The 26,771-nt window shown below is 47.9% G+C and overlaps 1 protein-coding gene and 1 long non-coding RNA gene across 2 annotated transcripts; both read left to right on the top strand.

Moving 5' to 3' along the window:
• Positions 1-12,063: 12,063 nt before the first annotated feature.
• On the top strand, positions 12,064-13,125 carry LOC308186789 (small nuclear ribonucleoprotein E-like; the record flags this gene model as incomplete). The annotated part of the gene is made up of 3 exons (XM_080608958.1): positions 12,064-12,162; positions 12,369-12,447; positions 13,070-13,125. Coding segments are annotated over 3 exons (234 nt in total), but the record flags the coding sequence as incomplete, so codon positions are not given.
• An 11,009-nt stretch (positions 13,126-24,134) lies between these two features.
• LOC308186788 lies at positions 24,135-26,002 on the top strand. The gene is made up of 4 exons (XR_013944297.1): positions 24,135-24,302; positions 24,775-24,894; positions 25,403-25,483; positions 25,898-26,002. It is a non-coding gene; the product is annotated as an uncharacterized lncRNA (long non-coding RNA).
• The last annotated feature ends 769 nt before the right edge of the window (positions 26,003-26,771 follow it).

The following is a 26,771-nucleotide window of genomic DNA, read 5'->3' as shown; positions in this document are numbered from 1 at the left end:
TGTTTTTAAAGTTTTTAAATAGAAATGGCAGGATGATTGGGGTTAGGAGGATTGTCAGCGTGAGTAGTGTGAGGGAGTTGATTAGTAGTGTGGGGTTCACTATTTTTACTTGGATTTGCACCAAGATGGGTGGTTCCTAAGACCAGTGGATTGCTGTTATCCTTTAAAAGTAAGGGGGCTGAGGTTTTAGGCTCAGATGTAAGAGTTAGCAGCTCTTGTTGGTTAAACCCTCCCCTCGGCAGGTAAGAAGGTTTGAACTTCTATTCTTAGAATCACAGTCTAATGTTTGGTTTAAACTATACTTGCATGAGGGGATTCCGGAGATCAGTTCGGGTTTGAGGATTAGGAGGAATATTGGGATAATGTGGAGTGTTATGAGCAGGTGTTCTCGCGTGGTTGAGTTTTGCATAGATGTGATGTGGGAGGGGATTGAGCCTCGTTGGGTCATTAGTAGTATGAATAAGGTGTAGGAGGCGGTTAGTAGGGTTGCGATTCCTGTTAGGATGATCGTGAAGGCAGATCAGTTGAATAAGGTGATTATAATGGTTAGCTCTGCTATGAGGTTTGTTGTTGGGGGTAAGGCTATGTTTGTTAGATTGGCCAGCAATCATCAGGTAGCTATGAGTGGTAGGAGAGGTTGTAGGCCTCGTGTGAGTAGTAGAATTCGGCTGTGCGTACGTTCATAGTTTGTGTTGGCTAGGCAGAATAGTATGGAGGAAGTTAGTCCATGGGAAATTATTAGGATCATTGCCCCTGAGAATGATCAGTGGGTTTGGATTATTCCTGCGGCGATAACTAGGCCTATGTGGCTAACGGATGAATAAGCGATTAGTGATTTTAGGTCTGTCTGTCGTAGGCAGATTGAGCTAGTCATTAGGGCGCCTCATAGGGCCAGGGTTAGGAAGGGGTAGTGCAGGAGGTTGGACAGTGGGCCCATAAATAGAGTGACTCGTATAATTCCGTATCCTCCTAGCTTTAGTAGTAGGGCGGCGAGGAGTATTGAGCCTGCGATGGGTGCTTCTACGTGGGCTTTTGGCAGTCAGAGGTGTAGGCCGTATAGTGGGGCTTTTACTATGAATGCTATGAGCAGTGCTAGACCTGATAGTATTCCTGTCCATGAGGTGGATAGGGTTGGGTGGGTTAGTTGTAGGGTTGGCAGGTGCAGGGTGCCAATTTTCACGTATAGGTGTATGATTGTGATTAGCAGGGGTAGAGAGCTTACTGGCGTGTAGAATAGCAGGTAGATGCCAGCGCTTAGGCGTTCTGGTTGGTTCCCCCATCGGGTGATTAAGATTAGGGTGGGAATGAGGGTTGCTTCAAATGAGATGTAAAATAGTGCTAGTTCTGTGGTGGAAAAGGCTAGTAGGATGAATGGCTGGACTGCGACTAAGGTTGAGATAAAGATTCGTTTGCGTTGTAGGGGTTCTTGTTGCAGGTGGTTTTGGCTTGCTATGATTATGAGTGGGAGTAGTCAGCAGGATAGTACTAGGAGGGGGGATGAGATTTGGTCAATTCCTGTTCAGTTGGATAAAAATTTGTAGGGGTAGTAGGTTGGGATTAATCACTGTAGGCTTAGGGCAGCGATTAGGAGGCTGTATAAGGTGGTGTTAGTCCATAGAAATTTTGGTGGAGACAGCAGGGCTGTTGGAAGAAGTATGATTGTGGGTAGGATGATTTTTAGCATTGCAGGAGGTTTAGGTTGTGTAGATGGTCGGAGCCATGTGTGCGGGTGGAGGCTACTAGGATGGCCAGGCCTGTGCCCGCCTCACACGCTGAGAAGGTTAGCATGAGAATTGGTACCATGGTGAATGAGGAGACTTGGTTTTCGATGGATCATATTGATAGGCCTACGAATATCGATAATATTATGCTTTCAAGGCATAGTAGGGCGGATACTAGGTGGGTTCGGTGGAAGGCTAGCCCTAGTCCGCTGAAAATGAAGGCTGAGTAGAAGCTTAAATGTAGGGGCGACATAAGAAAGTTACAGGGTTGGCTGTAATCTGCTGGGTCGAAACCAGCTATCTTTTTGGTTAGACTAACTTTCTGTTATTCTGCTCATTCTAGGCCCCCTTGAATTCACTCGTAGGCCAGTCCGAGTGTTAGGAGAAGGAGGATCACTACAGTTCAGGTGAGGGTCATTAGGGGGGATTGGAGTTGGACGGCTCATGGCAGGGGGAGTAGGAGGGCGATTTCTAGGTCGAATAGGACGAACAGGATGGCTACTGAGGAAGAATCGGACTGAGAATGGTAATCGAGCAGATCCAAGTGGGTCGAATCCACATTCGTACGGTGAGAGTTTCTCTGAGTCGGGGTTTATTTGGGCGAGTCAGAAGTTTAATGCGGTTAGGGCGGCGCTTAGGATTGATGATAGGGCGAATATGAACATGAGTGCGTTCATTGCTCTCCTCTGGGTTTATACCAGATTCTAGAGATTGGAAGTCAATTGTAATTAATATACTAGAAGAGCAAGATCCTCATCAGTAGATGGTTATGTAGAGGAATAGTCAGATGATGTCTACGAAGTGTCAGTATCAGGCTGCTGCCTCGAATCCGAAGTGGTGGTCTGATGTAAAGTGGAACTTGATCAGTCGGAAGAGGCAGACGGTCAGGAAGGAGGATCCGATGATTACGTGGAGTCCGTGGAATCCAGTGGCAACGAAGAAGGTAGATCCGTAGACGCTATCGGCGATTGAGAATGGGGCTTCGTGGTATTCTATTGCTTGTAGGGCTGTGAAGTAGAATCCCATGAGGATCGTTAGGGTTAGGGCGTGGATGGCGTGTTTTCGGTTTCCTTCTGTGATGCTGTGATGGGCTCACGTTACGGTAACGCCTGAGGCTAGTAGGATGGCTGTGTTTAGTAGGGGGACTTCTATCGGGTTGAGTGGTTTAATTCCTGTTGGGGGTCATTGGCCTCCTAGTTCTGGGGTTGGGGCCAGGCTCGAGTGGAAGAACGCTCAGAAGAACCCTAAGAAGAAGAATGCTTCGGATGTGATGAAAAGGATTATGCCGTATCGTAGGCCTTTTTGGACTGTGGGAGTGTGATGGCCTTGGAAGGTGCTTTCTCGTACAATGTCTCGTCATCATTGGAGTATTACTAGGAGTATTGAGATGAGGCCTAGGGTTAGTAGTATGGATGAGTTGTAGTGGAATCACATGATTAATCCTGAGGTTGTGAGTAGGGCGGCAGCTGCCCCGAAGATTGGTCAAGGGCTTGGGTCAACTATGTGGTATGAGTGTGCTTGGTGTGCCATTAGATGTTTTCTTGTAAGTATAGGCTTAGAAGGAGCACGAAGACGTAGGCCTGGATTATGGCTACTGCTACTTCTAGGATGGTTAGGAGTAGTAGGATGATTATTGTTAGGATGGATACTGCAGGAAGGGTGGGTATTAATGCAATGGAGGCTGTAGAGATGAGTTGGATGAGTAAGTGTCCTGCTGTAAGGTTGGCTGTAAGGCGGACTCCGAGGGCTAGGGGGCGGATTAGTAGGCTGGTTGTTTCGATCAGGATTAGTGCGGGGATTAGGGGTGTAGGGGTACCTTCGGGTAATAGGTGGGCTAAAGAGGCTGATGGTTGGTTTCGTAGGCCTGTTAGTAGTGTGGCGAGCCATAGTGGGAAGGCTAGGGCTATGTTCATAGATAGTTGGGTGGTTGGGGTGAATGTATATGGAAGGAGGCCTAGAAGGTTGATTGTAAGAAGTATGATTATTAGGGATGTAAATATTATGGCTCATTTGTGGCCATTTTTGTTGAGTGGGACTATTAGTTGTTTTGTGATTAGGTGAAGGAGTCATGTTTGGATAGTAGAAAGGCGGTTGTTGATTCATCGGTTGTTTGGGGACGGGAATAGTAGGGCTGGGAAGAGTAGGGATAGTAGGATTAAGGGGATGCCGAATAGATTGGGGCTGGAAAATTGGTCAAAGAAGCTTAGGTTCATGGTCAGGATCATGGTGTGGGTTTGGTAGTGAGGGAGGTCTTATTTGATGGGGGGTTGGTTGTGGTGAAGGCTAGTAGTTTTGGTTGGATGAGGAGTGCTAGGGTTAATCAGGTTATAATTATGATTGAAAATCATGGTGCGGGGTTAAGCTGTGGCATATCATTAAGGAGGGGGAAGTCCCTCTTTGGCTAGCTTAAAAGGCTAGTGCTGTTGCATAGCTTCTTAATGATTAGGATGATGATAGAAGGGACGATCAGGCCTCGAAATGTGGGAGTGGGGTTGATTCTACTACAATGGGTATGTAGCTGTGATTAGCCCCGCAAATTTCTGAGCATTGTCCGTAAAAAATCCCAGGCCGGGTGGTAATGAATGAAGTTTGGTTTAGTCGGCCTGGGATTGCGTCTGTTTTAACTCCGAGCGTTGGGACTGCTCAGGAGTGGAGTACGTCTCCTGCAGTAATGATCACGCGGATGGGGGATTCTATTGGGATAACTACGCGGTGGTCAACTTCTAGCAGTCGGAAGTGGCCGTTGGGTAAGTCTGGGGTGGGCACTATGTAGGAGTCGAATGATAGGTCTTTGAAGTCTGTGTATTCGTAGCTTCAGTATCATTGGTGGCCGATGGCTTTTAGGGTGAGGTCTGGTTCATCGATTTTGTCCATTATGTAGAGGATTTGTAGGGATGGGAGGGCGAGGAGTACCAGGACGATAGCAGGTAGGATTGTCCAGATCAGCTCTACTTCTTGGGCGTCTACAGCATTGGACGAGAGTTTTTCTGTTAGTATGTGGGCTAAAAGGTAGAGAACTAGGCTGCAGATAGCTAGGGCAACGATTAGGGCGTGGTCGTGGAATTCAACGAGTTCTTCTATGATGGGTGATGAGGCGTCTTGGAATCTGTTGTGGTTTAACCCGGCTGGCAGCTAAACACCACACAGCCGTTCGCTCACCCTCCCCCCTCCCTCTCTGGGATGGGGGAGAGAAACGGGAAAGTGAAGCCTGTGAGTTGAGATAAAGACAGTTTATTAAGACAGGAAAATAATAATAACAATAATAATAATAATAGTGATAATGGTAATAGTATTAACAATAATAATGTGTAAGAAAACAAGTGATGCACAATGCAATTGCTCACCACCCGCTGACCGATGCCCAGCCTATTCCCGAGCAGCCGGCCCCCCCACCCCGGCCAGCCACCCCTATATATTGTTTAGCATGACGTCAGATGGTATGGAATACCCCTTTGGCCAGTTTGGGTCAGCTGTCCTGGGTCTGTCCCCTCCCAGCTCCTGCTGCACCCCCAGCCTGCTCGCTGGCAGGACAGAGCAAGAAGCCGAAAAGTCCTTGGCCTGGTGTAAACACTGCTCTGCAACAATTAAAACATCAGCATGTTATCAGCGCTCTTCTCATCCTAATCCAAAACATAGCACCCTACCAGCTACTATGAGCTACTTAACTCTGTCCTAACTGGAACCAGGACAGATATCCACCCCTTATTCCATACCATTTATGTCATGCTCAGGTTACACTCTGTCCAATACATTCTAATTAATCACCATTTTCATCTATGATATATAGCAATCATGGTAGTGATGACATACATTATTATATAATAATTAACATACTACAATTCAACTCATGGGCTATTCTCACCCAGTATCAAATCCCCTTGAGGTACACACCGGACCTCCCCATTCTTTTGCATTACCCACCAAGTGCATCCAGGTCCCTGAGCAAAAGCAATTCCACGAATGGGTTTGCCTTTTCCTGAGGCAGGAGTAGCCCAGACTGTTTTACCCAGCATGTTTCTTACGTGCACTACAGGAACTTTATCCCCTTCTACAGTGCGTAACAGGTTTGATTGGGCAGGTCCAGCTCGGTTGGCAGATCCCCTGGTATTGACTAACCAGGTGGCCTTTGCCAAATGTGTATCCCAATTTTTGAATGTCCCAGCACCCATTGCTTTCAGTGTAGTCTTCAACAGTCCATTGTATCGTTCAACTTTTCCAGAGGCTGGTGCATGATAGGGGATGTGATACACCCACTCAATACCATGTTCTTTGGCCCAAGTGTCTATAAGGTTGTTTCGGAAATGAGTCCCGTTGTCTGACTCAATTCTCTCTGGGGTGCCATGTCGCCATAAGACTTGCTTTTCAAGGCCCAGGATAGTGTTCCGGGCGGTGGCATGGGGCACAGGATATGTTTCCAGCCATCCGGTGGTTGCTTCCACCATTGTAAGTACGTGGCGCTTGCCGTTGCGGGTTTGAGGGAGTGTGATGTAATCAATCTGCCAGGCCTCTCCATATTTATATTTCAGCCATCGTCCTCCATACCAAAGAGGTTTTGACCGTTTGGCTTGCTTGATTGCAGCACATGTTTCACAGTCATGAATAACCTGTGCTGTAGTGTCCATGGTCAGGTCCACCCCTCGATCACGAGCCCATCTGTAGGTTGCATCTCTACCTTGATGGCCTGAGGTGTCATGGGCCCATCGGGCTATAAATAATTCACCTTTATGTTGCCAGTCCAGGTCCACCTGAGCCACTTCAATCTTAGCAGCCTGATCCACCTGCTGGTTGTTTTGGTGTTCTTCAGTAGCCCGATTCTTGGGCACATGAGCATCTACATGGCGTACCTTTACAACCAGGTTCTCTACCCGGGCAGCAATATCTTGCCACAATGCCGCAGCCCAGATGGGCTTGCCCCTGCGCTGCCAGTTGTTCTGCTTCCATTGCTGTAACCACCCCCACAGGGCATTTGCTACCATCCATGAATCAGTATAGAGATAGAGAACTGGCCACTTTTCTCGTTCAGCAATATCTAAAGCCAGCTGAATGGCTTTTACTTCTGCAAACTGACTCGATTCACCTTCTCCCTCAGCAGCTTCTGCAACTCGTCGTGTAGGACTCCATACAGCAGCTTTCCATCTCCGATGCTTTCCCACAATACGACAGGACCCGTCAGTGAACAAGGCATATTTCTTCTCATTTTCTGGTAGCTTGTTGTACAGGGGGGCTTCTTCAGCACGAACCACCTCCTCCTCTGGTGATATCCCAAAGTATTTGCCTTCTGGCCAGTCCATAATCACCTCCAAGATTCCTGGGCGACTGGGGTTTCCTATTCGAGCCCGCTGAGTAATCAGTGCAACCCACTTGCTCCATGTAGCATCAGTTGCATGATGCGTAGAGGGGACCCTTCCTTTGAACATCCAGCCTAGTACCGGCAGTCGGGGTGCCAGGAGGAGCTGCGCTTCAGTACCGACCACTTCCGAAGCAGATCGAACTCCTTCATATGCTGCCAATATCTCCTTTTCAGTTGGAGTATAGCGGGCTTCAGATCCTCTGTATCCCCGACTCCAAAACCCCAGGGGTCGACCTCGAGTTTCCCCAGGTTCTTTCTGCCAGAGGCTCCAGGTGGGACCATTCTCTCCGGCTGCGGTGTAGAGCACATTCTTTACATCTGGTCCTGTTCGGACTGGCCCGAGGGCTACTGCATGAACTATTTCCTGCTTAATTTGTTCAAAGGCTTGTCGTTGCTCAGGGCCCCATTCAAAAGCATTCTTCTTACGGGTTACTTGGTAGAGCGGGTTTACAATCAGACTGTAATTTGGAATATGCATTCTCCAAAACCCCACGACACCTAGGAAAGTTTGTGTTTCTTTTTTGCTAGTTGGTGGAGACATAGCTGTTATTTTGTTGATCACATCCATTGGGATTTGACGGCGTCCATCTTGCCATTTTATTCCTAAAAACTGGATCTCTCGTGCAGGTCCTTTAACTTTATTCTGTTTTATGGCAAAACCAGCCTTCAGAAGGATTTGGACTATTTTCTTCCCTTTCTCGAAAACTTCTTCTGCAGTGTCACCCCACACAATGATGTCATCGATGTACTGCAGGTGTTCAGGAGCTTCCCCCTGCTCCAGCGCAGACTGGATCAGTCCATGGCAAATGGTAGGGCTGTGTTTCCACCCCTGGGGCAGCCGATTCCAAGTATATTGGACTCCCCTCCAAGTGAAAGCAAACTGTGGCCTGCACTGTGCTGCTAGAGGGATGGAGAAAAATGCATTAGCGATATCAATTGTGGCATACCACTTGGCTGCCTTTGATTCCAGTTCATACTGGAGTTCTAGCATGTCCGGCACTGCAGCACTCAGTGGTGGCGTGACTTCGTTCAGGCCACGATAGTCCACTGTTAGTCTCCACTCACCATTAGACTTTCGCACTGGCCATATGGGACTATTAAAAGGTGAATGAGTCTTGCTGATCACTCCTTGGCTCTCCAGTTGACGAATTAGCTTATGGATGGGACTCAGGGAGTCTCGGTTGGTGCGATATTGCCGCCGGTGCACAGTTGTGGTAGCGATCGGCACTTGCTGTTCTTCAACCCTCAGCAACCCCACAACAGAAGGGTCCTCTGAGAGACCAGGCAAGGTAGACAACTGTTTAATGTCCTCTGTCTCCAAAGCAGCTATGCCAAAAGCCCAGCGGAACCCTTTTGGGTCCTTGAAATATCCTCTTCTAAGATAGTCTATGCCAAGGATGCACGGAGCATCTGGGCCAGTCACAATACGGTGCTTTTGCCACTCATTACCGGTTAGACTCACTTCAGCCTCCAATACAGTTAACTGCTGGGATCCCCCCGTCACACCATAAATACAGATGGGCTCTGGCCCTTTATAGCTTGATGGCATTAGAGTACATTGTGCACCGGTGTCTACCAAAGCCTTATACTTCTGTGCGTCTGACGTGCCAGGCCATCGAATCCACACAGTCCAATAAACTCGATTGTCCCTTTCCTCCCCCTGGCTGGAGGCAGGGCCCCTCTAGTCCTGGTCAGAATCTTCATTTCTGTGTTTAAAGGACTGCCTGCTGGAAGTTGGAGCAGCAAACCTTTCAGAGAACTCCTTTTTCCCAATTGTTTTCCTTTGCAATTCACGTACCCGTGCCTCTAGGGTCACAGTAGATTTTCCATCCCATTTTCTCATGTCCTCTCCATGGTCACGTAGGTAAAACAACAGGGTGGCGCGGTGTGTGTGCCCACCATATTGTCTTCCTTGCATAGATGAACGTTTACCCCTAATAGCTGAGACACTGGTTTGTACAGGTGGGGAGGAAAATAAACTCTCTTTAAGTTGGTGGATCTCTTCAGAAAGTTTCTCCAAGGTATTCTCTTTTAGCTGGTGGACACTGGTTCGTTCAGGTGAAGGGGAAGATAATCTTTCTTCAAGTTGGTGGATCTTTTCAGAAAGTTTCTCCAAAGCATTCTCTTTTAGCTGGTGGACACTGGTTCGTTCAGGTGAAGGGGAAGATAATCTTTCTTCAAGTTGGTGGATCTTTTCAGAAAGTTTCTCCAAAGCATTCTCTTTTAGCTGGTGGACACTGGTTCGTTCAGGTGAAGGGGAAGATAATCTTTCTTCAAGTTGGTGGATCTTTTCAGAAAGTTTCTCTAAAGCATTCTCTTTTAGCTGGTGGACACTGGTTCGTTCAGGTGGAGGGGAAGATAAATTCTCTTTAAGTTGGTGGACCTCTTCAGAGAGTTTCTCCACAGCTGAGACACAGGCCTTTAGGGAAGAGGAGAGATTTCCTTCGTACTGCCGGAGTATTTTAGTCACTTCATTCACTGTGGGATTCTCCTCCGTTTTCCAGGCTAGTATTGCCAATGAGCTGGCATATGATGATGGTGCACTCCGTACAAACTTCCGCCACATGGGTAGTGTGCACCGGACTGCATCTGGATCTGCGGATGTTTGTGCGTCGTCTAGGTCCTTATAAATTACTTCCCGTACGGCCAATTCCCTCAGGTACTGAATTCCCTTCTCCATGGTGGTCCATTTGCCTGGTAGACATACAAGTTCTTCCTTGAAGGGATACCTTTCCTGCACAGCTGACAGGAGACGCCTCCAGAGGCTGCGAGATCGTGCTCCATCTCCAATTGCTTTGTCAATGCATGCGTCCCTAGCAAGGGATCCCAGCCGCCTGGCTTCCTTGCCCTCTAATTCCACATAATTGGCTCCGGTGTCCCAGCACCGGAGCAGCCAGGTGACAAGCTGCTCACCTATACAGCGACCAAAATCTTTTCGCACATCTCGTAGCTCACGCTGGTATAGAGTCCGGGTAGTTACTGTTGATTTTTCGACATCCCCATCCTCATCTTCAGTCTCCTGCACCTTTGATGGCCCAGCCTCGTCTTCAGTATGCCCAGACTTAGCAGAAGACTGTTTGCGTTGTAAACGACCTGAGCCTCTATACCATTTTTTCACCTTGTCTACAGGGGCAACTTGCACTGCTACAGCTCGTTTCTCTGACCCAGACACAGGGTCTGCCACAGGGGTTGGAATACCCTCTGCGGGGTCAACTTGCACTGCTACAGCTCGTTTCTCTGACCCAGACACAGGGTCTGCCACAGGGGTTGGAATACCCTCTGCGGGGTCAACTTGCACTGCTACAGCTCGTTTCTCTGACCCAGCCACAGGAGTGGGAGCAGCTGCAGGAGCTGGAGCTGCTGCAGGAGCTGGAGCTGGAGCGGCTGCAGGGGCTGGAGTGGCTGTGGGAGCTGGAGCTGGAGCGGCTGCAGGAGCCGGAACGGCTGCAGGAGCTGGAGCGGCTGCAGGAGCTGGAGCTGGAGCGGCTGCAGGAGCTGGAACTGGAGCAGCTGCAGGAGCTGGAGCTGGAGCGGCTGCAGGAGCTGGAGCTAGGTTGCTAGTAGCATCAATTGCAGCTCGATAGGCACAAGCCAGACCCCAGCACGCTACAGTGATTTGTGTCACTTTGGAACTGCCAGAGTCATGACACCTTTTTTTCAAGCATTCTGCCAGCTTTTTAGGATTTTGCAGTTGTTCAGGGGTGAATGTCCAAAACACTGGAGGTGACCACTGCTCTAGAAACCTGCCCATATCCTCCCACACTCCCTGCCACTCGCAACTATCCCGCCTCAAGAGAGATCTCCGGATGAGATTCCTGAGTAGTTGTTTAACCCTCCACAAAACCTGAAGCGCATTCAGGAGACATAACAACAAGAGCAGGCTGGTCTGAGTATCCCAAGGATATTCAACATCTCGGAGAACCACCGTAACTAGCTCGGGGGATAAGAGGGTGGTGGTGAAGTAGAAAGGGAGAGTGAACAGGTAGGGAAACATGTCTTCCCCTGTCCCCTTCACAGATTGGCTCCCTAACGAAAACAGGCAATAGGTGTAATTGCTAATAGTTTCCGAGATATGGGTTCCAAAGTATAGAGTCGACGTCAGTGCTGAGTACAAATACCAGGTTAGAGTCGTGACCAGATATTTCATCATTTCATAAGCCATTGCTACACCGCACAGTACCATAACAATCTTAAACCAGGGCCCGGAAAGGATAAACAGTGCAACAGGGAGCACATACAGAAAGTAACGCACCATAAAACTCAATTTGGAATACAGGTACAGCAGACTGGAGATTAAGGCAATCAACATCGTGACTAGCAACTATTAAGCAGGTCCAGTACTTATACCAATTTTAGTTTAACACACTCTGGTCAAATCTGTCGATATCTCAACCCTTCGAGCCCCACGTTGGGCGCCAAAAGGGCTGTTGTGGTTTAACCCGGCTGGCAGCTAAACACCACACAGCCGTTCGCTCACCCTCCCCCCTCCCTCTCTGGGATGGGGGAGAGAAACGGGAAAGTGAAGCCGGTGAGTTGAGATAAAGACAGTTTATTAAGACAGGAAAATAATAATAACAATAATAATAATAGTGATAATGATAATAGTATTAATAATAATAATGTGTAAGAAACAAGTGATGCACAATGCAATTGCTCACCACCCGCTGACCGATGCCCAGCCTATCCCCGAGCAGCCCGGCCCCCCACCCCGGCCAGCCACCCCTATATATTGTTTAGCATGACGCCAGATGGTATGGAATACCCCTTTGGCCGGTTTGGGTCAGCTGTCCTGGGTCTGTCCCCTCCCAGCTCCTGCTGCACCCCCAGCCTGCTCGCTGGCAGGACAGAGCGAGAAGCCGAAAAGTCCTTGGCCTGGTGTAAACACTGCTCTGCAACAATTAAAACATCAGCATGTTATCAGCGCTCTTCTCATCCTAATCCAAAACATAGCACCCTACCAGCTACTATGAGGAAAAATTAACTCTGTCCTAACTGGAACCAGGACAGTTGCAGTCGTGCCTGTTGCCACTGTCGAGGATCCAGGAGTGGCTTTACGAGCAAGTGAACATGCGGATAGAAGGCTGCATCATCGTGAGTATCAGCACGACCCCGCGTTACGTCGTTAGTTTGTTTTCCCTCATTCACAATCCTATTTTCTCTTGTCAAGAAAAACTAGCACAAGGGAAAAAAAATTCGTACTTCTCTAACAATTAGTCTTCATTGTCCAGCCTGGGTCAGCAAAGCTGATGATGGTTTGTGTTGTTGCTGAACTAATTGCCACTGTTGCTGCTTTCTAGGGCTTTGACGAGTACATGAATTCGGTGCTGGACGACGCAGAGGAGATTCACTCCAAGACAAAATCAAGGAAACAGCTGGGTATGTCGTGTGTCTGTGCAACCCGAGTGACGCGCGGTCTGAAACCTGCCCGGGTGAGCCTTCTAGGTAGCAGCACTGAGAGGTACCAACCATGTGACGAGCCTTGATGTTGAAGTTCCGTGAGCAATTACTGGCTACATCTCTGTCCCTGATGAGTTTTGAGCTGCTGATTTTGCTGGATGAAGGAGAATCTGTCCCTGCCTGAGGCCAGTTCTGGTCTTTGAAACGTGTAATACCAGGCGGCCTGCACTGGCTGGAGGAGTCTGGTCACAGCTCCTTTCAGCTGCATCTAAAGCCGGTGGCCCTGGGCGATTCTCACACTTGCTGTGATCTCTGAGTCAAAGCCGGGAGCCACGGTAGCGGCAGTGTTTATTTACCACCTGCTGGTGGACAGAAGCAACGATGTGCGCCCAGTGCTGGGGTTTTCAGCAGGGAGAGCGTGCTGCTGGAACGGGGACGGTGGCTGGCGTGGGACTTGTGAGTGTGGGGCAGCTGGCAGGAACAGGACTCTGCGTGATGGGCAAAACCCTGCTCAACCACACAAAATACTTTCTGAAAACATGAGATTATTCTCGGATTCTGGGCTCTCTCTAATCCCCTCTTTCCCTTCTCTTTGCTGCAGGCCGGATCATGTTAAAAGGGGACAACATCACTCTTCCACAGAGCGTTTCTAAGTAGAATTTGCCATCCTTAGAACAAAGGTGGCTGCCGTGCTGCGGAGTGACTGAGTGCCAGGGGAACGCGGCCCGCTGGTAGATAGGAAGTTGGGGTAGATAGTAACTGGGGTTGCATGCTGAGGACAAAAGTCCTTCCTTTGTGGGAGAGAGTTTTTTGTAGCTTGAAACAATACGTGATGTATTTCACAAATAAACATTTTTCACATTAACTGTAAATGTAAACCACTAATCTGCTTGTTTTCAGTCTCTTCCTTCCGTGAATGGAGAAGGAGGAGAAATATAGAAGCGTGGGCTTTTCGTTTAGCTGTGGATCTGATAAGTTTCGATAACGCTATGTGCTTTCTTGACCATTACATCTGCATTATGTGGCCAGGGTGGACTCGTTCAGGGCACGGAAGCCCCACACAGTCCTTGAGCTAGCAGGGTGCTAAGGAGGGTGTTGGAGATTTTGCATGCAATTGCAGCCCTTTGTTGCCGCAGTGACAGGTTCCTCAGATTCTTTCTAAACAGGGTTTAGCTTGTTGAGAATCTTTTTGGGAGTGTTTATTGTGGATCAATCGGTAAGAGTATCTTAGTGGGCCTGTGAGGGATTTGGGGCTGTGGTGCAGTAACCCAGCGTTTACAAGTGTTACTGCTATGCATGCTTGTCAAATAACATCTCCAGATCAGAGAGTGAGAGCGGGCAACTGGTTTGGATTAAATCTGTCACTTCTTGCTGCTTTGGACAGAGCCTGTAGATTAAACCCATGTGCTGTTCAATAAGCTGGGGTATCAGATGTGTCGGTTGGGTGTTTATCATTTGATTTATTTTTTTTATCCGTTTGGAGATCTGTCTGTTCTATTTAAGTTTCCCCAAGAGAGCTGAGTTGCTTGGTGCATCGACCAAAGATAAGTTCCCTGGCTGACTTGGGACAACCAGTCCCCTCATTTTCTGATCACAAAAGAAAAAAAAAAAAAACAAAGAAGAAAAATTTTGACTGTAACTGTAACTCAGAAACTAAGATTACCTGAATGGAGAGAAATGAATTTTGATGCACAGGCTGTGCTACAAATCTGTTAATCAGCATTCAGTTTTTCAAAACTTCCATTTGTGTATCATCATCGTGAAAATTAATAAATTCAAAGTGGGAGATCCTTTCCTGAAAGGGAAGGACAGAAATACGAGTCTTGCTGTGGGGCCTACCCAGCGCAGTTCTGCCGCTCCGAGAAGTAATACGTCAGGAGTGTCAAAGCAGACGTTCACTTGCCCTGCCCTACCCTGCTGCTCCTCAGCCCTTGCTCAGGCCTTTTGGGCCATCTGGCCGTCCGTCTGGCCGTCTATCCATCCATCTGGCTGTCTGTCCGTCCGTCTGGCCCTCTGTCCCTCCGTCCCACCGCCCTGCCCCGTCCCTGCCGTCTCCCTAGGGAAGCAAAGAGTCCCTGGGCTGCCTTCAGGGGGGAGGTTCTGCTCAGGAAATTAAAGCTTCCCCCTTAACGGGCGCCTTGCGAGTTATTTTGAGTTCCAACCTTCTGCCTTCCTTTCGTAGCAGTGCCTCTGAGGGGTGCGCTGTAAGGTAGCCGTCATCTGGCGCGCTGCTCCTGCGTTTCCCAAAGGAACTGCCTTCGGGATCTGACTAACTCTGGATGCACGCGGTTGTCACCTTAATTTCTCTGTTAGTTTGCTGAAAACAACCCGCTTGGGTGACCTTGGTGTTTGTTTCTTAAACCTTGGATCGAGGAGGTCTCTGTTTCCTTATGCTGATGTTCACGATGAAAGTGCAGAAGGGATGCTTACTGTTGCCCGGGTCAGTCCTGTTGCCAGGATGGGAATGTTTAGCCTACCGGCCCTCTGGTGCTGTTAGGCTGCACTCGGAGTGTGAGCTCTGGGCCTTATTTCGAAAAGACTGCGTTATTTGAGTGTACAAACCCGAGATATTCTGCGGATAGGTGATTCTCAAAGCACGTCAGAACCACCACTGTGGCGTGTCCTGGAGTCGGACGCACGTTTGACTGATCAGGCGGAGCAGGTGAATTGAATTTGTTGCTGGATGGCGAGGTGTTCTGGGGGAAGAGCTAGTCTAAGGAAAACTTCCTCTTACTGCCCCTTCCCATCTCAAATGGCCACTGCCTGGGGAAATTGCTTCTTTATGACATTAACTACAACGTTACAGTGAGGATGAGGAATCATCATTACTCCCATAGTTATTTGCTGCCAAGCCGCAGCGTTGATTTCAGAGACTTAAAAAAAAAAAAAGGAAAAGAAAGGAAGTATGTATTCTTTCACATACTCTCTTTTCCCTGAGAGTAAAGGTTGTAGCTTCTGCAGTACCCTTCCTCTGGAAACGATTCCCAGTGCCTGCTCAGACACTGGGGAGGAAAATGACAGAGAGAACAATGGAGGAGAGCCACCCGATACAAAGAAAGGAAAAAAGGGGTTATGGATGAACGGAAAGCCACTACATAAAAAATTGGTGCTATCTAAAAATTGGTTAACGGTTTGGGACCTGCAGGTGCTGCCTACACGTGCGTGTGTTGCAGTCGTGCCTGTTGCCACTGCGCAAAATGGAGAGAGCTTCTTTGTCGAATGCAGCATGTTAAAGCATGCGCCATTGCCTGGAAGAAATGCACGGCCTTCCCTCGTGTGGGACTTCTTCCCCATTGATCTGTGGTTTACCTGAAGGTTTACCATAACCTACATAAGTTTCAAAAGCAAGCAAGCAACCAACCAAAAAACAACACCAACATTAAAGAGTGGCAAGGCAGATGCTCATCTGGGGACTCTGACTCATCGGTGACATCACCAAGCAAAGCATTGTGAGCGCTTCGGGTCGGGGCTGCTGTGGCGAGCCTCGCAGCCGGGAGGGAGAGCAGGTACGGTTCGCCTCTGGCGGGTCTGTGTCAGCCCTCTGCCCTGGTGGCTTCGTTAGCAGTGAGAGTTTGACTGCTGTGTTCCCAGCTTTCGCTTCTGCACCGACCGTGTGGCAGAGCCCGCAAGCTGCTTCCTCAGCTGGAAGAGGAAGAGGAGTGACCTCAACTGTGCCGAGGTAAAGCAGAACCGTTGAAAAGATTTGTCAAAGATGCGGGTTGTACCAGCGCAGCCGCTGCAGCTGCAGCAGGTCCTGGAGCATTGCAGAAGCTAGAGAGGGGTTTCTTTGTGAAAAGAATGCTGTAAAAGTGTTTTCACGCCAGAAATTAGGACAAGCGCCTCTGTTGTTTGGATATCCTCTATTGACCTGGCACACTGGCATTACAGCATACCTGGCACACTCTTTGTATTGTTGGTTAAAAAAAAAAAAAAGTGTTTTAGGGCAGGCCAAAAACCTGCCTTGGCACTTCCACATCGCAGCAGTGCTTGCAGGCCGTGCATCCTGGATGCCAGGTGTCCTGGTTCCAGTTAGGACAGAGTTAAGTAGCTCATAGTAGCTGGTAGGGTGCTATGTTTTGGATTAGGATGAGAAGAGCGCTGATAACATGCTGATGTTTTAATTGCTGCAGAGCAGTGTTTACACCAGGCCAAGGACTTTTCGGCTTCTCGCTCTGTCCTGCCAGCGAGCAGGCTGGGGGTGCAGCAGGAGCTGGGAGGGGACAGACCCAGGACAGCTGACCCAAACCGGCCAAAGGGGTATTCCATACCATCTGGCGTCATGCTAAACAATATATAGGGGTGGCTGGCCGGGGTGGGGGGGCCGGCTGCTCGGGAATAGGCTGGGCATCGGTCAGCGGGTGGTGAGCAATTGCATTGTGCATCACTTGTTTCTTACACATTATTATTGTTAATACTATTATCATTATCACTATTATTATTATTATTGTTATTATTATATTCCTTATATTCCTTATATTATTATATTCCTGTCTTAATAAACTGTCTTTATCTCAACTCACCGGCTTCACTTTCCCGTTTCTCTCCCCCATCCCAGAGAGGGAGGGGGGAGGGTGAGCGAACGGCTGTGTGGTGTTTAGCTGCCAGCCGGGTTAAACCACAACACCAGGCCAGGATCTAAATCCGATGGTGCTGTTGGTAACGTGAAGTTCAGGAAGCTCTTCTGGGTTTTTCTGCTCTTCCATGTGGATTTTTGCCCTGTGAAGGTGGTGTACTGAGCTCTTTTCTTACCAACAAATAGGTTTAAAAGCAGTTACAGTTTAACATCTACATGCTTGGGTGTTATTAACACAGCATTGCATACTGAGCTGGTGCTTGGTAGGAGAAAACATAAATCTTACCTGGGAAACTCGGACACTCTCAACTACATACTGCTATGAAGAAACTCAGCTGTAAGAGTGCCCTTAATTAACACATCACCAGAGCTATTGTGCTACTGACGGTTGAAGGCACCTTTTTCCAACGCTGTCTTATTGGAAGTCGATACAGACTGGCAGTATGCAGTTGGTTCCCATCTTCTGCTCCAGCAGAAGTCCTATTTTAATTAACCAGCAGGTCCCTCTGAGTGGCTTTGCTAAAACTCCTGCAGTAGGAAGTATCCTACGAGAGCCAAGTTACTAAACTGATGTGTGGTTTTCCCTTAATCCCCTCACCCCTGACTTTCTAGCTCCTGACGACACTGCCAACGTGTGCAGTGCTAGGTGCCAGCTGCCATGGTTTATATGTACTGTAAAATTAGTGATTTGGGACTTGTGAGCACTGAGAACAGGTTAGCAATTGCTTAAGAGCTTTACTTTCTCGTTCTGCTAATGCACATGAAATTCTTCAGGAACTGCAGCACAAGAACCGTCTTGCACAGGATCTCTGGAAGCAGGAAATAGCCGCTCTGTGGACCTCTCTCTTCCTTTGATATGTTAAGGGCTCTTTAGAAGAGCAGAAGATGGAGCAGCTCTTCCTGGGAGGGAGAACGGGGCTATTCGCAGCTCGTTCCAGTGGTCCCAGGTGTCTCATGGTTGTGACATTTGTGGCTGGGGGAGACCGCTCAGTCGAGTCATTGGTCACCTCCTGGCTTTGCAGAACACAGACTTTCAGAGTAAAGGTGTCGCTGTCGCTCTGGGCCTGGGAGATGGGCGAAACATCTTAGGCTTGAAACTGATTCTCTGCAGAGTGGCGTGCTCAGATCTGAGCACATCGTCTTGGCCTGTTCTGTGCTTCGACCATGGGAAGATGAATGGTTTACCTATGCACCGTTAAATATAATTTGACACCTAGCACACAACACTTTCAGCCCGTGGGGTGCTTTAACAAGCAGGTAAATCAGCGGGGACTGTTTTGCAGCCAGGGCGATGCTGGGTGATTAAAAAGCAGGGTCAGAGCAAGGAGTTTATGGTGTTCTTTCTTGCTTGTCATCCGACTGTCCGCTTACACTGTTCTAAAAAAAAACAAAACAAAAAATCCGAAACGGGGTAAGCATCTTTAATATCTTTATTATAAATGGAAGGCACAAAACAGGCCAGCAACAGAGACTGTCCAAGAGAAATACTTTATGCTTTATAAACAAACAAGAAAGTACCCTTAGGTAGGTGTGATAATCCTTCTCTAATGCATTCTTTGGAGTGCAAAAATATTTTGTTCCCTTCTTGCTCTTCTCTCCAGGACAAAGGCAGAATAGCCAACTGGAAAGTTAGACCAGGGAGGTCAGTTTGTTCCATACTGAGAAAGACAAGCCTGTAAAACAAACCAGACAGATTTTCTTTGGACTATTTATCTTCCTTCAGCAAAGGCATGGTTTATGATACTTGTTGGCATGTATTTCCAGACCCCCAGCTACCGTGACTGTAGTGCATCTGTAATTCTTTTGTACAAAAAGAGTTCAAAATCTCGTAACGCAAAAACTTTACTAGCACCCTGGAGAAAAAAGAAATCTAAAAATCTTGCCAACTTCAATTACAGACCTGCTGAGTGCACCAGAGTTACTCATTTTTATTCAGGCTTTCAGGGGCTAGTTCAGTTGGTTTCTGTTCAGCACTTGGATCGCCATATTGGCAGATGTCAGTTAAAAAAAAAAAAAAAAAGCTTTTGAGATCTTTTTTAAAATGAGACTGCTTTTATGGCATTTAGGGCTGTGAGGTATCCTTGGTTTTTGCTTTCTTCCCATTCCTTAGACCAGATCCGTTCATATCCTGAACAGCGTTCTGGGTCTCTTCAGGAAAATGGAAGGCAACAAGCAAAATGATGAGCTCCTTGGGCATTCAAAAGAGCTCAGTCTGGAAAAGATTTCAAGTCCAACTTCCATGCTAAGGAGCACCAGTAATTTTTAGAAGTAGATGCAGAGGAACCTGCATGGCACTAAGTGTGTTTCTGAAGGTGCTAAAGGTCAGAAGTGACGATTCCTGTCGATACTAAAGAAGAGAAGGAAACCTTGCACTTAACTTCTGTTTTTATTCCCTTTGTCAAGCAGTCAAAACCAATACCTAATATGAGAACCCAACTTTTCCTCTCTTTACTTTAGATTTGGGAAAATTCCCTGCCAAAAAAATATTTCCTGGAAAATTCACTAGTGTTTGTGTGAGTAAAAGGTTCCAACCTTTTATTATTAATTTGTAAGAACTATTTCATCCGCTTTTGTCCAGAAGAGTCCGAAATAATTTGCACAGAAATGTGCAGCATTTTAATGAAAGGATTCAGAATCACTCTAATTTGAACTTTATCTGGTCTGGTTGCAGGTTTTATGACATTTAGTGTCTTAAAAAAAAAAAAATCAAAATATCTGACTTCACATCAGAAAAAAAAAACCTGCTTGCGGCTAAATAAAATCTGTTGCAGCTCTGGTCATTGAAAAATCATTGGCTGTTAAATTGGACCTAAGTCATCTTTTCTAACCTTTCATGATCTTGCAGCAATGGATGATGACGGATATATGGATTAGGGAACAGCACGTGATGGCAAACCTGCGGTATTTGCTACAGCGCAGAAAGAAAACAAATTGCTTCCAAAAAATCAAACTAATTCAAAATTCTTGGTATCATGCAGCCATGCCACTGGCAAAGTGAGCATTGCCCTGCCTCTCAAAGCTTGCTGTATCCTTGGTCTGCTGTCTTCCTGCTGTTAATTGATTGCAACTCTACGTGTCTGATCAGGGCTACGAGTTGTTCTCGATATGGATACCATACAACATATACTGTGCACGCTTGTGTGTATAGATATGTTTATCCTGTATGCATGTACATATGTATGCATATTTGTGTGTTGGCCCCCAGATCATTCATGTTATAAAGCATTGGCCTCGAAGGCATACTCATCAAAATATTTTGTAGATCCTCCATTTTTTTCTAGCTCCCTCAAAATGAGAGAGTTTTTACGCGCTCTCTGCATCAAAAAGGCAAAAATTCTGATTTCCACTGTCGCTCTCGCTAACTTTCTATCACTCACTCCTCGTGTGTGTCTAAACACATATGTGTGTATGCGTATGCACATTTGTGTATTTATATGCACTGGTGCATTTTTTGCTGTACAGGTAATAAAGACGGGGAAAGGTTTTTGTCTTTTCTTAATAGGTGAAGAAATCTTGAAGACCAGAGATTGGAACATACTGAATTTTAAATTAAAAAAAAAAAAAAAAAGTTAAATTGTCCGGCTGTGGAAGATGGATCCTCATTTTTGCAGCCACTTTGAATCACGAGTTCATCTCTAAATGCGCTGTTTTTTTTTGTTTTTGTTTTGTTTTGTTGGGTTTTTTTTTTTTGGTTTTTATTTTTTGAAGAGCTAACTAACCCTGGCTGTCTCCAGTCTGAGAGAGTATTCAAATGGACTTGCTTCCTCCATTAGTTATAAGCTGTTTAAAAGCACATCCTATGTTTGAATTGTGGATGAGAGGCTCCCTTGGCAAAGTGAGGAGGCAAATTCTTCCTACCCCTTTATCATTAATTCACGGATTCAGTGTTGGTTCGGCCTCCAGGAGAAGTTCACTGGAAGTCTTTGAAGATCGATAACTTTGCTGAGGTTGTCCAGGTAGGTGAACTCGAAGACCCACAGTGACTGGAACATGCTATTTAACGCGTCATACTGCGTTCTGTAGCAGTTACTGGTAGCCATAGTTGATCATTGCCTTGCACGTATGATCAGGTGTTTTTTTAAAAAGTGACTCCATTTTCAGGCTTTTTTTTTCCATTTTTTTCACGAAGGGGTAGAGTAGGAGGAGGAAGCAGAATGGTCTTTGGTTAACGTGATAACCAGATAGATTCTGAAGTCTGATAGATTCTGGGCCCCATAGGACCCACCCCTGTGACCCCCGGAGGGCCCCCGGGCGCAGCATAGAACCCACCCCGGTGACCTGTGGTGCTTGTACACAGTGCACTGAGCTGCTTGTACACAGTAGGGGCTTGCATTTGGGGGGGTGTTGGGAGCTGCTTGTACAATATAGGGATCTGCATCTGGAGGGGGTTGGGAGCTGCTTGTACACCTTTGGGACTTGCATCTGGGGGGTGCTTCGGAGCTGCTTGTACACTGTAGGGTCCTGCCTTGTGCAGGGTTTGTAGCTGCTTCTACACCTTTGGGGTCTGCAGCTGGGGGGGGGGGGGGGTGACAGGTGCTTGTCTGCTGTAGGTGGCCACGTTGGGGGAGTTGGGAGCTGCTTGTACACTGTAAGGGTCTGGGTCTTGGGGGGGGTTGCGGCTGTTTGTACACCTTTGGGGCCTGCCTCTGGGGAGGGTGGGGAGTTGCTTGTATGCCTTTGGGGCCTGTGTTTGGGGGGGGGGTTGGAGTCTGTGCCGGGGGGGTTGGGAGCTGCTTGTACACTCTAGGGTCCTCTGGCGGGCTTTGGGGCCTCCCTTTGAGGGGGGTGGTGGGAGCTGGTTGTACACCTTTGGGGCCTGCGTCTGGGGGGTTGGGGCTGGGGCCGGGACCTGGGGCCTGCATCTGGGTGGGGTGGGGTCCAGTTCATGGGGGGGGGGGGGGTTGGGAGCTGCTTGTGGACAGTTGGGGTCTGCATCCAGGTGTGGATAGGGTAAGGGGATAGGTAAGAGGATAGGTAAGGGGATCGAGGTTGTGGGAATAAAAATATTTTTGCACAGTTACATCGTTTAGAGGGAAGGAAGGTGGTATTGAGATATGCTCACAGTGATAAGAAAGCTTAACAGACAACCTTGTAAAATGCAGACAACCAGAATCCTTAGAGCAATTGGGTAGAAATCACGGTGTAAGAAACATTACCACCTCAAAGAGGAAAACAGTCAAGAAAAAAAGAAAATTGACTTGTAACAGGCCAGCAGCTGTGTATTTTCTGTGAAGCACCGGATAGATTGTGAACCTGGATTACCCAGTCAATGGGGAAACAGGGGAGGGTCCCGGTCATCAAGAGGAAAAAAAAAAATGTATATAAACTGTGTTAGGGAACTAGTAGGTGGCTTGTGGGACGCCTGCCATTGCAATCGTGAATAAAAATGCTACTTCACTGAGATCCTTGCCTGAGCCTATGGTATTGGTTACAGAGTGTTTCTAACAAGGTGTTAGGGTTTTAAGGTTTCTTTTTTTTAAGGTTAACGTGATAAGCAGCTAGATTGTGACTTCAATTGTAGCAACCTGAGGCAGTAGCACGGACGTTTTTGAGGCTGTACTATATTTTCCTTGTTGGTTTCCTTTTGGTTACAGGGAGACAACTGTTCCTTCCGCCACTGCGAAGCTGCTCTGGGGAACGAGACGGTCTGCACGCTGTGGCAGGAGGGTCGTTGTTTCAGGAATGTCTGCCTGAATGATTCAGACACATGGAAATTGATGTGAGTGCCTAAAGATGTGTTCTCAAAATAAATCAACAAAAGCATTTTTCAGTGCCGTAGGTGTGCTGATTGTGCTTTTGCAGGACAGATTCATTTGCTTTGAAATGACACTGGTTTCTGTTACCAGGAGAGGGGGTGGGAGGAAGGAGAGGGAAATAAAATCAATGCCTTAGGTACGTCTTAGCAAGATTTTCTTTTATTAGATGCCGACAGTATTTTCTCAACAGATGCAGAATAACTGCTAACTAGACTGCTAAAACCTGCTGGAGCAGGGGGGTAATAAACAGGCTGTACTAGCCTCCTGAGAGCAGGCTTGATAATGATCTATCAGGTCTCTTGTGTCCCGGAGTCCTTCAGATAATGCTGTTCTAGCTGCCTGGGCTAGGAAGCAGTGGGGAAAGTTAAAGGTGCAGAAGAACGACGTCTCCAAGAAGTAGTTCTGGATAGAGTTAACCTAGGCAATTTAAGATGTTCTTTTTCCCTCTGAATAATCCTAGTATAATCCTAGGTGTATTAGTTTAACCCACCCTAAACTGATGTCTGAGAGTGCCTGTCTTCTCAAACTGAATGATGACAAAGCTAAACGTGCATAGTGGTTACAGCTTCTGCAAACTTTGTGAATATGCCCGGAAATACTATACTTGAGTGATAAACTGACCTTTGGAATGATGTTTCAGCACTGTATTGTGACAGCCCTATCGCTGTCGTGACCTGGAACTGTGCATCTCTTTGCAAACCTTAGGTGCATGTTATCACGAGCTTGTCTTTCTTTCTGTCTTCAGAAAAAGCGCAGTGAGATTCCCTGCTACTGGGAGAAGCAGCCAGTAGGCTGTCAGAAAGCCAACTGTGCTTTTCATCACGCAAAGGGACGTTACATCGATGGAGTCTTCGTTAGAGTGAGTTTAGGTCCTTTTTCTTTAAGTATTGAGGAATTAATTTTGAATATTCCTTAGTGGGTGCCAATACTGTAGGAGACATCAGGTACCCGTTCATTTGTGAGTGCAGGAAAAGGTCTGCAGTCCTAGGTGGTCAGCTAAACCGAGTGTCCTGCTGGTGTACTGCTGGTATTTGTTTTCTGCTTTCATGCTCAGCTTCTCTCTGCTTTGTGTGATATTTGCCTTGCAGTTTGCTTTCTGTTGTTTCATCTTCTGCTGGGTGGCAGGGAGATGTGTTGTTGTTTGAAGGCAAGTCATTGTTCACGGTGTAAACAGTGGCGGGATGGGCAAAAGGAGATGCTGCATTCATTGCCTGTGCAGGTTATCTGCCTTACCTACCAATGCTCTTCGTGCATTGTGGCCAAAGTTTTAAACTGCCATGTTACTGATGATCCTCCTCTTCCTCTAGCTACACTGCCAAGTGTATCAAATCACGATGATTTGAAAGTGGCTCAGATGTCACTGCAGCAAAACAAACTTTCTGTCCAGTCCAATGCCTCTCCATAGCTAAGGGGGGTGACGAAAGTGGAAAACTCGGAAAATGTCCCAAGCCCTACACACCCTCCAGTTGTAATCAATGCTGCAGATGATGATGAAGATGACGATGGTGAGCATGCTTTGGTTCTTGGAAGGACTTTGTGCTGTAAATGAATGTATAAATCACAGATGAGCTGAGGTCTGACTAGCGATAGGGCAGGCAGTCTGGTCAGCTCGCTGGTGGCTTTGTCTGGCGGTCAGTGGACAGAACCTGAAATGCTGGAGGAAAGCTTAGAACCACTCTTGGCTTTAGCTGGTCTGTTGTGTAAAGCTCTATGTGAAAGTAGGAGGGAAATTCCTTTTTCTTCTGTCTGAAGAGTAATATGTTGTGTAGTAGTTAAAGCTGCAGAGAGAATCTAGAGTCCGAGATGTTTTGTCCTAGTGTAGTCTCCTTACGAGTTCATCAGGTCAGCGTAGCTGTATTAAAAAAAAAGAAAAAAAAAGCTTTTTTATATGAGCCATGGACTGGAGTGTCATCGCATGAGCTACATAATCATGAACAATCTGGTCTATGCATAGCTGAACAGATTTTTCCCCTTCAGACCAGCTTTCTGAGGCAGGAGAAGAAACTAAAACTCCCATCCAGCAACCAGCTGAGGAAGGCCAAAATGGATTACGGATGATTTCCACTCGGAAAGCCAGTGCTACTACTGCTAAGCAAGGTATTCCGGCACCTGTAGTAGGATAAATCGGAAGGAGAACTTGCCAATGAACTCGAAAGCAATGTGGCGTAAAAACACAACAGAATGTAGGGGTGCTGAATGGACTCGGTTATTTCCATGATCTCATTTCTCCCTAATAGCATCATGTGCCCATTGGGTCAGAAAGTTGAACTGCTTTTCTTTCCTTTTGGAGAACAAAACAGGGCCACAGCATGGAGTTTAAATGGCTGCACGTGCAGCCTGGCAACCACTGTTGAAAGCCATATCTAACGATAGAGGGATCTAATATCGTGTCAATGGATTAAAATTAAAACTACAATTTTTACCCTGAAGGGGGAAAGGAGGGGCAAAATGCCATTGATTCTACGGTTCTTTCAGTTGTGAGGAGTGTTGACGGGGTTTATTGTAAATGCTTCTGAAAGTTCCTGAGCACTAAGAAGCCTGAGGATCTGTGGTCCTCAGTGAGTGCCTCTAAGCCTTAGTCTCATTAAGTGTTTTCTGTTTTCAGAGGACGGTCTGAATTTTGGAATAAAAACACTTGAAGAAATCAAATCGCAGAAAATGAAGGAAAAAACTAAGAGACACGGTGGTGAGTTAATATTCCCTACTTTCTTACCCTGTTCACCTTCATCCCGTTTGACGTTCTTTTTTAAAAAAGAAATTCTTCCAGTAATACCGGGTAGCTGGCTATGCTTTGGTGAATCCAACTATTTGCCAAAGAAGTGAAATTTGATTGGCTTCAGAATGGCAGGTGATGGTGGCTGGGAGCTGCTTGAGGGAGAGACTTCCATTTTTAGCTGGGGGCATCGAGCAACCTGATTCTCAGCCAGCTGGTATTCTAGATGGGAATTGCAAGGGCAACCAGAGGCAAATTAGTCACCTCTCTTATTTACATGCTCTGGTCACTGTATGTTTGACAGTAACGGATAATTAAAGTTCTGTGTTCTTTGCGATAGTTTGTTATGTTTGGTAAACTTCCTTATGTTTTGCTTGCTCTGAACAGAAGGTCCTTCAAGATCTTCTCTTCCTCCCGTCGATTCTATGATTTTTCCTGCTCCGGAAAAGGAAAATGTCCGGGCAGGGGTGAGAACTGTGACGCCGTCTACAGAGGAAGGTAATAATTAATGCTTTTGTTTTGATTTCATTCCTCCTAAACTGGAAGGTTAAAACAGGAGCTCCGGAGCTCCCGGGGTCCCGCCAGGGGTCACCGGGGTGGGTCCTCGGGGGCACCTGGGGGCTTGCCGGGGGTCACCGGGGTTTGTACTCGGGGGCGCCTGGGGCTTGCCGGGGGTCACCGGGGTGGGTGCTCGGGGGCGCCTGGGGTCCCGGCGGGGGTCACCGGGGTGGGTCCTCGGGGGCGCCCGGGGGCTTGCCCGTGGTTACTGGGGTGGGTCCTAGGGGGCGCCCGGGGTTTTCCAGGGGTCACCGGTATGGGTCCTTGGGGGTGCCCGGGGGCTTGCCGGGGGTCACCGGGGTGGGTCCTCGGGGACGCACGTGGGCTTGCCGCGGGTCACCAGCGTGGATCCAAGGGGGTGCCCGGGTGCTTGCCGGGGGTCACCGGGGTGGGTCATTGGAGGCGGCCGGGGGCTTGCCGGGGGTCACCGGGGTGGGTCCTCGGGGGCGCCCATGGTCCCGCCGGGGGTCACCGGGGTGGGTCCTCGGAGACGCCCGGGGGCTTGCCATAGGTCACCGGGGAGGGTACTCGGGGGCGCCCAGGGTCCCGCCGGGGTTTACCGGAGTGGGTCCTAGGGGGCACCTGGGGCTTGGCGGGGCTCACCGGGGTGGGTCCTCAGAGGCGCCCGGGGGCTTGGCGGGGGTCACCGGGGAGGGTCCTCGGAGGCGCCCGGGGGCTTGCCGGGGGTCACCGGGATTGGGTC

Source organism: Anser brachyrhynchus, assembly GCF_964034855.1.
Source record: "Anser brachyrhynchus genome assembly, contig: SCAFFOLD_199, whole genome shotgun sequence".
Taxonomy (NCBI): domain Eukaryota; kingdom Metazoa; phylum Chordata; class Aves; order Anseriformes; family Anatidae; genus Anser; species Anser brachyrhynchus.
This window is presented reverse-complemented; position numbering and strand designations above follow the sequence as displayed.